This window comes from Salvelinus namaycush, chromosome 14, assembly GCF_016432855.1.
Source record: "Salvelinus namaycush isolate Seneca chromosome 14, SaNama_1.0, whole genome shotgun sequence".
Lineage (NCBI taxonomy): Eukaryota > Metazoa > Chordata > Actinopteri > Salmoniformes > Salmonidae > Salvelinus > Salvelinus namaycush.
In genome coordinates, this window is record NC_052320.1 from 39,171,821 (window position 1) to 39,180,788 (window position 8,968).

At 41.8% G+C, this 8,968-nt stretch overlaps 1 protein-coding gene across 2 annotated transcripts; it reads left to right on the forward strand.

Moving 5' to 3' along the window:
* Positions 1-198: 198 nt before the first annotated feature.
* On the forward strand, positions 199-7,715 carry LOC120059497 (peroxisome proliferator-activated receptor gamma-like). Of its 2 annotated transcripts, none has more exons than XM_039008604.1 (7): positions 199-353; positions 2,113-2,679; positions 2,948-3,039; positions 3,322-3,460; positions 4,650-4,846; positions 5,385-5,862; positions 6,525-6,772. In XM_039008604.1, coding segments are annotated over exons 1-7 (1,722 nt in total). In that variant the 5' UTR covers positions 199-352. The 2 variants fall into 2 exon arrangements, with proteins under 2 accessions (XP_038864532.1, XP_038864531.1); XM_039008603.1 differs by having other exon boundaries at positions 201-353; positions 2,846-3,039; positions 6,525-7,715.
* The last annotated feature ends 1,253 nt before the right edge of the window (positions 7,716-8,968 follow it).

Below are 8,968 nucleotides of genomic sequence, written 5' to 3' on the forward strand. Positions count from 1 at the left end.
GGACCCCTGTTGGCCTATGGATTTCTGTGTACTGCAGCTCTGAATACAGTGCTTCACACCTTATGAGAATCAAACAATCTCATAAAGGAGCCTACCTATCAAATCAGATAATCACTCTTTGAGCAACAGGTTTGTCTCCAGTGTTCCGTGAAGTCTGATTCCAAAGTCCAACCTGCAAATTGATGGGGGATGGGAAGTATGCAGGCTGCAAACTGGGCGAGGGGAACTTCTGTCATTCAGATACTGGCCATATGACCCACATGCAACCCGCAGTGCCCTGGCCTATAATTCAGCAACAACGGGATCAAGAAAAAGGAAGAAAGATGGCGGAATATGTGAATGAAGCTGTACAAGTGCGTGGTGAAGTGTTATAAGGCTATTTTTGTATAGAAGACCAGGACAGGTAGGCTAGGCTATATCAGCCTTGAATAATTCTAATACGTGAGAATGTAGACTGCCTGGCTCAGGCTAAAGGTGAACAAGTGAAACTGATGTCTGACAATGCTTTGCATAAACTGATACTGGTCTTAGATCGATCAAAGGCTTTCATTTATTTCATTTGATAATTTATCTAGGCCTATTTGCATTGGCATAAAAAAAACATTGTTGGATTATAATAAGGATTTCCGTTGTGAATATAAATGTTAACTTTGTCTGTATTTCAAACTAGAAAAAGGCTACTGTCAACTTTTGACAGTTTGACAAAGATGTCATTTATTTCAATTTATGTTACTATTTTTATTTTATTGTATAATCGAGACCTCTATATGATCACCATAATTCAGGTGTTTCCTAGTTACCAACTTCTAACACACTAACTATTCAAATCATTCCACTTTGGTAACAAGACTATTCCACAGGACATTGTCAGTCTTCTGTTTAGGTACAGTATGTGTAGATCATTTATCATCATTATGATGCACACACGTTTGTTATACTAACCTTGTGGGGTCCAAACAATTGATTCCCATTCAAAATCCTATTTTCCCTATCCCTGACCTTAACTCCTAACCCTTAGTCCTAAACCTAACCCCTAACCCTAATTCTAACCCTAACCTTAATTGTAACCCTAAACCTAACCCCTAAGCCTAAAATATCATTTTTCCTTGTAGATACTGGCAAAATGTCCTCACTGTTGGTTCCCACAAGGATAGTAAAACCAAAGAACACACACTTTTTATTGCACACAGCACAGGTTTGAGCATGTGCAAGACCTATTTGAGCCTGTTAGAGGTTGTAATTAGGTCTTGTCTATTAGAAAACAAAACTACTACAATGAGCATTTGACGCATCACACTGAAAGCCTGGCCCTCTTCCCACAAATGTATAATCAAATGATGCATTGCCTCTTGATTTATGGCCAATGCCACCCATTCAAGTTTTCTCGTGACTTTTGAAAGACAATAGCTACATATAACAGAAAGGCAATTTATCATCCTACAATCAGAGATGTTTTATTGAATCATATCTCGATTTCTGCAGAGAGAGAGAGAGAGAGAGAGAGAGAGAGAGAGAGAGAGGGGAGAGAGAGAGAGAGAGAGAGAGAGAGAGAGAGAGAGAGAGAGAGAGAGAGAGAGAGAGAGAGAGAGAGAGAGAGAGAGAGAGAGAGAGAGAGAGAGAGAGAGAGAGAGAGAGAGAGAGAGAGAGAGAGAGAGAGTGTAGTTAGACCTGTCTTTCTTTGAGTTGAAGTGAGCATGGCTATATTGACCTGTCTCTACTAATGCATCTAAAGATCTGTCTGTGTGTTCTATAAAATAAATCATACAGAAGGGTGAGTTTACTTATGGTGTGGCTGAGAGTTCCTACCGGGAGGCGGATTAGTTAGTTTTCACTATCTGTTAAGCACTACTGTAAGCTCAATGAAACCAATCTTAAATTGCATTCCTGTGTTTGCCCTGAATCTAATGTACAATACATAACCAGATCCATATTAGCGTGAATGTAGAATTTGTCCAGTTCTATTTCTTAGTTTTAACAGGCTACAGTACAGTTACAACGGCGGTGGTAATGAATGGTTTTCCTTTCCTGTTGTCTCCTTGATAGCTTTATTTATAGTGAATTGAGATAGTTATTCTGTTGGATGACCTTTTTTCTTTTAACACTGCTGTCTAGTGTCTTCTTATCCAGAGATGGTGGACACACGGAGAGCAGCGTGGTCCTTGCTGAGTTTTGGGCTGGACACGTTGGACTTGGCAGAGATGGACAACAAGATGAATAGTTTTGACATGGAGACCCTGTCGACGCTGGACTACCCTTATCTCCCCTCTCTAGAGTACAGCCACAACAGTCCCCACCACCACAGCCCAGACAGAAGCCACTCATTCAACCGCAGCCCAGACAGAAGCCACTCACTCAACCACAGCCCAGACAGAAGCCACTCATTCAACCACAGCCCAGACAGAAGCCAATCATTTAACCACAGCCCAGACAGAAGCCAATCATTTAACCACAGCCCAGACAGAAGCCACTCATTCAACCACAGCCCAGACAGAAGCCAATCATTTAACCACAGCCCAGACAGAAGCCACTCACTCAACCACAGCCCAGACAGAAGCCAATCATTTAACCACAGCCCAGACAGAAGCCAATCATTTAACCACAGCCCAGACAGAAGCCAATCATTTAACCACAGCCCAGACAGAAGCCACTCATACAACTACACATACAGCGTGTATCAACGTAAGTCTACTGTAAGGGATTGTCAATAAATCTGTAATTCCCTACAACTAAAAGTGTAATAACTTAATTATCTATCCACATCAATTGAATCTTGTGTTAAAGCAATTGCCACACATTTTGAATGACACTCTTTCCTTTTGCCTGTGATGTTATGTATATTGTTTAGGTTCAGTAAACGATAAGCCCTTATCGCCTTCTCAGTCCAGCGACTGTAGCATTGTCAGCCTGTCCAGACCCCGGCCTCACTCCAATCCCCCTACTTACACAGACGCCAGCTCTCTGCTCAATATTGACTGTAGAGTGTGTGGGGACAAGGCCTCAGGCTTCCACTATGGCGTCCATGCCTGTGAGGGCTGCAAGGTAGGACTGAGACCTACCTCCTTTGGTTCTGTTGGCTTGTCAATATGTATGATTATTGTGAATGCTTGGAGGTATAGAAATGTCTCGCTATGTAACCTCCATGGGGCCATATTGGTAAGGACTTAACCCTGAAACATAAACACGCACCCTGGCCATTGGATTCATGTAAAGCTCATGGTTTGACATCGTTTACATTTCTTTCAATTTTTTCCCTGTAAAATAATTATAGCCAACTGCTGCTGTAGGATTCTACAATCAACATGTTCTCTGCCTTTCTCTCAGGGATTCTTCCGAAGAACCTTGCGGTTAAAACTGGTGTATGACCACTGTGATCTGCACTGTCGGATTCACAAAAAGAGCCGGAATAAGTGCCAGTACTGTCGCTTTCAGAAATGTCTGCTTGTGGGCATGTCACATGATGGTAAGCCACCACATTGTTATGTAAAAAAAAATCGACAAAGATTTATAAGGGTCATGATTTGTCATACATCATAACGCCAAACACTGCGTGTTATGTAAGGATTTGTGGCTGCTCCAATTCATTTTGCCGAAAGCTCATATCTTTTTTTGCTTGTCTTGCACTAAATTTGGAAGAGATAGATAGTGATCATAAGCACATTCCTGTCCGTCTGCCTTAGCTGGTCACATGATGTGTTTGAACATTGCATTTGATGTGCTTTTAAATATAGCCTACTTATGTTGTGCTAATCAGATAAAAATGCAATTTCATCCTGTTTGTATGCCAGTGGTATGCAGTCAGTCCACAATCTCAGCGACAGCTTGCTATTGGTGATTTATATGTTAGTTTGTATAACAGTGATCTTTGTACTCTTTTAGTACCTGTGATGGGACAACTGCTGGCAGACACACCAAAGCTCTCAGGAGATGTTGTCATGTCGTTCTGACGTTTCTTGTTTTCAAAATTATTTTTAATCTGTGTATTCGCTAGACATTCTACTGCCCTGTTAAAGCTGTTAACGCCAGCATTTCACTGCACCTGCTATAACACCTGCAAATCGGTGTAAACTTAGATTTGATTTGTCATCAGTTGTCATTGCTCGGCTACACAATATGTGCACGCGACTTAGTCTCAGCTCATCCATATAATGGCGAGGAATTATCACATTTTTGTTCAGTTAAATATTTGTAGTGTAATCATTGATTAATTAAGACAGATAATGTGGCTACGACATAAAATGCTTAGACAGATGGGCTGGGCTCCAAATGGAGACCATGAGAACTATTGTAAAAGTTCATAAGCCCTTCTGCAACAGTATTTATTATACAATCACAATCTGAGTAACGCCCACTCACAAAGGGGTGACAGGGTTAGTTGTCCTATTTGATGACACTTATTTAATGTCAAGGGTGTTACAGATTTTCAATATGAACTGTTTCAACAGCAGTTGTCTGTCTGTAAAGGGCCTTTAGACGTTGGAATTTTTCTCCACAGTGGGATGAAGTATAGTCTTTCTTTAGCCAACCTATTTGTCATTGTCTTGTTTGGGCAGGCAGTGTTGTTAACATTATTCAATACAGAAAGCGTCTGACTGGCACCCAGGCTAGAATGTAATGCACTAACGGTAAACCTCCCTGATGCCCCCATGCAGCCATCCGCTTCGGCCGGATGCCCCAGGTTGAGAGAGAGAAGCTGCAGGCTGAGTTTATGGATGTGGACCCCAGGAACCCAGAGTCAGCGGACCTGAGAGCCCTGTCCAGACAGCTGTGTTTGTCCTACCACAGACACTTTCCCCTGACCAAGAGCAAGGCCAAGGCCATCCTCTCTGGAAAGACCCACGGAAACTCAGTAAGGGCCCAATTGTTACTTGAGATACTGTACATGCACAGACAGTGTTACATGAATTATGCATTGATGTCAATGGGAAATTTGTGAGATCAATCAGAACAGACCCATTGAAAGCCACTTCACCTCTCGCTCTCGCTCTCTCTCACACACACACACTCAAACACACACACCAGACATTTGGTTCTATTTATTTGAATATCACAGTTTTTGGTAGATCCACTCTGTCCTGATTTACTGGTAGCAAAATATCAAAGTACTATAGGAAGCAGTAATATTGGGTCATGTCAGTTTGTCTAAGAGGAAATAACTAATAGACCGTTATTTATATTTTAGAGAAACAGATATATTTTTGGTTCTCAAGGAAACAAACATAAAAGTTTTAATTTCCCTTTTATTTCCTAGTTAGATTAACCCCTTGTGCACCAAGCAAGTTGCCTAATACTGAATCACTACTAAGTGCCAAGAGAATGAATGACAACGGATGGAAATGCTTCTTTACATAGTTAATTACCTATGGCATGTATCTCTTTTCTTCCAGCCGTTTGTCATCCATGACATGAAGTCTCTGACGGCGGGTCAGTACTTTATAAACTGTAGACAGCTCCCAGTACTGGAGCGCCAGAGGTCCGTCCTGCCCCCTGAGGAGCCTGCTGGGGAGCTGGAGCTCTCCGTCTTCCGCCGCCTCCAGTTCCGCTCCGCCGAGGCCGTACAAGAGGTCACAGAGTTCGCCAAGAGCATCCCTGGGTTCACAGAGCTGGACATGAACGACCAGGTGATCCTGCTGAAGTACGGGGTCATCGAGGTCATGACGACCATGCTGGCGCCGCTCATGAACAAGGACGGCACACTGTTTGCCTACGGACAGATCTTCATGACCCGGGAGTTCCTCAAGAGCCTGAGGAAGCCCTTCTGTGAGATGATGGAGCCCAAGTTTGAGTTTGCGGTAAAGTTCAACGTGCTGGAGCTGGACGATAGTGATATGGCGCTCTTCTTCGCCGTCATCATCCTCAGTGGAGGTGATTGTTTTTCAGTTTTACATTTATGCATTTATATGCACGATCTGCAAGATTTGCTTTTTTATTGCTCAGAGATGACTTGATTGGGCTGGAGACCAGATATAATGTCACGTTCTGACCTTAGTTCCTTTTTTATGTCTTTATTTTAGTTGGTCAGGGCGTGAGTTGGGGTGGGCATCCTATGTTGTTTTTCTATGTTTTGTTCTGTTGTTATATTTCTATGTGTTTTATGGCCTAGTATGGTTCTCAATCAGAGGCAGGTGTCAGTCGTTGTCTCTGATTGGAAGCCATATTTAGGTAGCCTGTTTTCTATTGTGTTTTGTGGGTGGTTGTTTCCTGTGTTTGTACCATACGGGACTGTTTCGGTTGTTTGTTTGTAATTTTGTTCAGTGTTCTGTTGATTGATTAAATATCTCATTATGGACACTTACCACACTGCACATTGGTCCGATCCTTGCTACTCCTCCTCAGACGAAGAGGAAATCCGTTACTTAACGTTGTCCTCTTTTGTGCTGTATCATTTCAATTGAACTTGGACTTTGCTCATCAGGTAGATCATTATAACTTCAGATCATTTGCTGTAATGTCTTTGTCCAGTCTTCCTCTATTTCCCTCTCCCACTCTCTGGTGACTAACCTTAACCATGTTGTACTCTACTCTAGACCGTCCAGGCCTGGTAAACGTGAAGCCCATTGAGGACCTCCAGGAGACAGTGCTGCTGGCCCTGGAGCTGCAGTTGAAGACCATCCACCCAGACTGCCCCCAGCTGTTCGCCAAGCTCCTGCAGAAGATGACCGACCTGCGGCAGCTGGTGGCCGACCACGTCCGCCTCATCCACCTGCTCAAGAAGCAGGAGGTGCAGATGTGTCTGCACCCCCTACTGCAGGAGATCATGAGAGACCTGTACTAAAGTAGTGGGGGACTCAGTTTAACAGCTATGAAGAAAAGAAGACTGCCCACTGTGATATATACAGTAGTACAGTACTATCCCAATTGTGATTCCTATAACAATGTGTAGACCCTTATAGATCTTTAACTAGCCTGGTCCTAGACCTGTTTGTGCTTTAGTCCACTCCTCTGTGGCTTGTATGTCATAACAACAATAGTCACGGAGACCAGGCTATTCTTCATCGGGTTCTCAATGAAACCGAATGTCTGACTTCAGAAGTGACCTCCATGACAAGACGCGCGCTGCCGCTCCGCTGAACCCTGTTTGATATTCAGTAAGGGGAAAGATTGGTTTCTCGGAAGGGTCTTTGAACTGTACCACATTGTGAATTATTCATTACAGAGCTTCTCACCATCTCGTTGTTGTTGCAGCTATTCAGTCTTCTGCTGTGTTTTTTAGTTAAAGGGATGAAAGGAGAAGTACTTTTAATTGCAGGGTATTCATTGGAGCATTCTACAATAAACTAAAGCCTGGCTAAAGGTGTAATATATTGTGAAAACAATGTGTTATCTTAATACATTTAGTTAATGATACATATTTGTAATAATAACTTTATTTGTATAGCTCTATATCATAAAATAATAAAATCAAAGTACTAAAAAAGAAACAGACGGAAGGAAGGAGAATGAAAAAATATAGCTAATTAAAATCATTTGTTATATACAGTATATTGAGTCTCCTTGTCTTTGAATCATTCTATAGGGGTTAGATGAATGTGAAAACATCTATTAGTTTCCATTCCCTCAACATGACCCTCTCTAAACATGTCAGTGTATAATGCATCCATCTTTTCGCCTAACATAGTATATAACATGTACTACCATGGACATATATCCTGTGTTATTCATAATGACCTGTATAAGCAATACTAAAATCCTCTCTAATAAATACATAAAAGTATTGCTCAATGTTGCCATCTGCTGGTGAATATATTGCACATTCTGTTGCTTTATGATGTTATGCCATGTCATGATATACCACTGTTTCTGACACATGTTGAAATGTTCCAGCGCTTATGTTAGGGTGACTTGAATGACTTTATGATTATTGCTATACATAGTGTATTTTATTTACAATGAGATATGGCATGGTTAAAATACTTTAGTTTAGTCAAAACATAATTGGGGAAATGGTACAATAGAGTGGTCCTTTGTAGCTCAGTTGGTCGAGCATGGTGTTTATAACGCTAGGGTAGTGGGTTTGATTCCAGGGAACACCCGTAATGAATAGGTATGTAAGTTGCTTTGGATAAAAGCATCTGCTCAATGACATATATTATATTGCTTCCGTGAACTAATAATGTGCAATCCAGGAAGTAGACCTGCAGTACACACTTATCTACAGTGTTATAAGTGTCTATCTTTTGAATATTTATTTAAATGTAGATGCCAAAAAAACTGGATTTTGTAAATCCAACCAATGCCTTGTCTGTTTCTGTGTTCAGGCACCTGGAACATGTGTTTTGATTGACAGCTTTTGTTTTGAGTGAATCCAGTCTTTATATGGTTCATCCTTGAGCTGTATTTGGTATACACCCTACTGGGCTTGACATGAGTTACTGTCACCATGCCCACGGCTGTCTTCTGTCTCGGTGGACACCTATGCTCTGCAGATTAGATGCTGTGTCTCCTCCAGCATGGCTCTGTGTACTGTGTCTGTGTTTGTGTGCATGTGTGTGTTTTTAAAGGGATATCTGCACATGGGTTGCACATGGGCTTTGTTGTATGTGCAAGAGGAAGACCTGTATACTTGTGTTTGTAGCTATTGAATAATGTAGCCGACTTAAAGCCCCCTGGATCTGCTACAGCACCCACTGTGTGAGGAGGTTGAATCTGCTGCATGTGTAAAAGCAACGTAGGCAGCAACATGCTCTTGTCGCCATAGGGCCAGATCAGAGTTTGCTCTTTGTATTCTATTGCTTGTCTTATTTTTAGGCAGTCTCTGTGGCCGGTCAGAAAGCAGAAATAGAACAGTTAAACACACAGATAGCAAAACTCCACAGAAATAGAAGCCAAGAGGCCAGCCGATAAAGATTGCTTTGGTCTTGCGATTCACTTTCGATGACACCATGGCTATTTATACCCTTCCCTTTTTTTGAGACAAATGATTCAATAAGATAAAATAAATCATATTACTAATTGCAAAAGCTAGCTAGCT

Excerpts from the sequence above, each read along its gene's own strand:
- LOC120059497 (XM_039008603.1), top strand. Across the intron at positions 4,847-5,384 it reads GAAAGACCCACGGAAACTCA|CCGTTTGTCATCCATGACAT; the intron begins GTAAGGGCCCAA and ends CTTTTCTTCCAG. Across the intron at positions 5,863-6,524 it reads CGTCATCATCCTCAGTGGAG|ACCGTCCAGGCCTGGTAAAC; the intron begins GTGATTGTTTTT and ends ACTCTACTCTAG.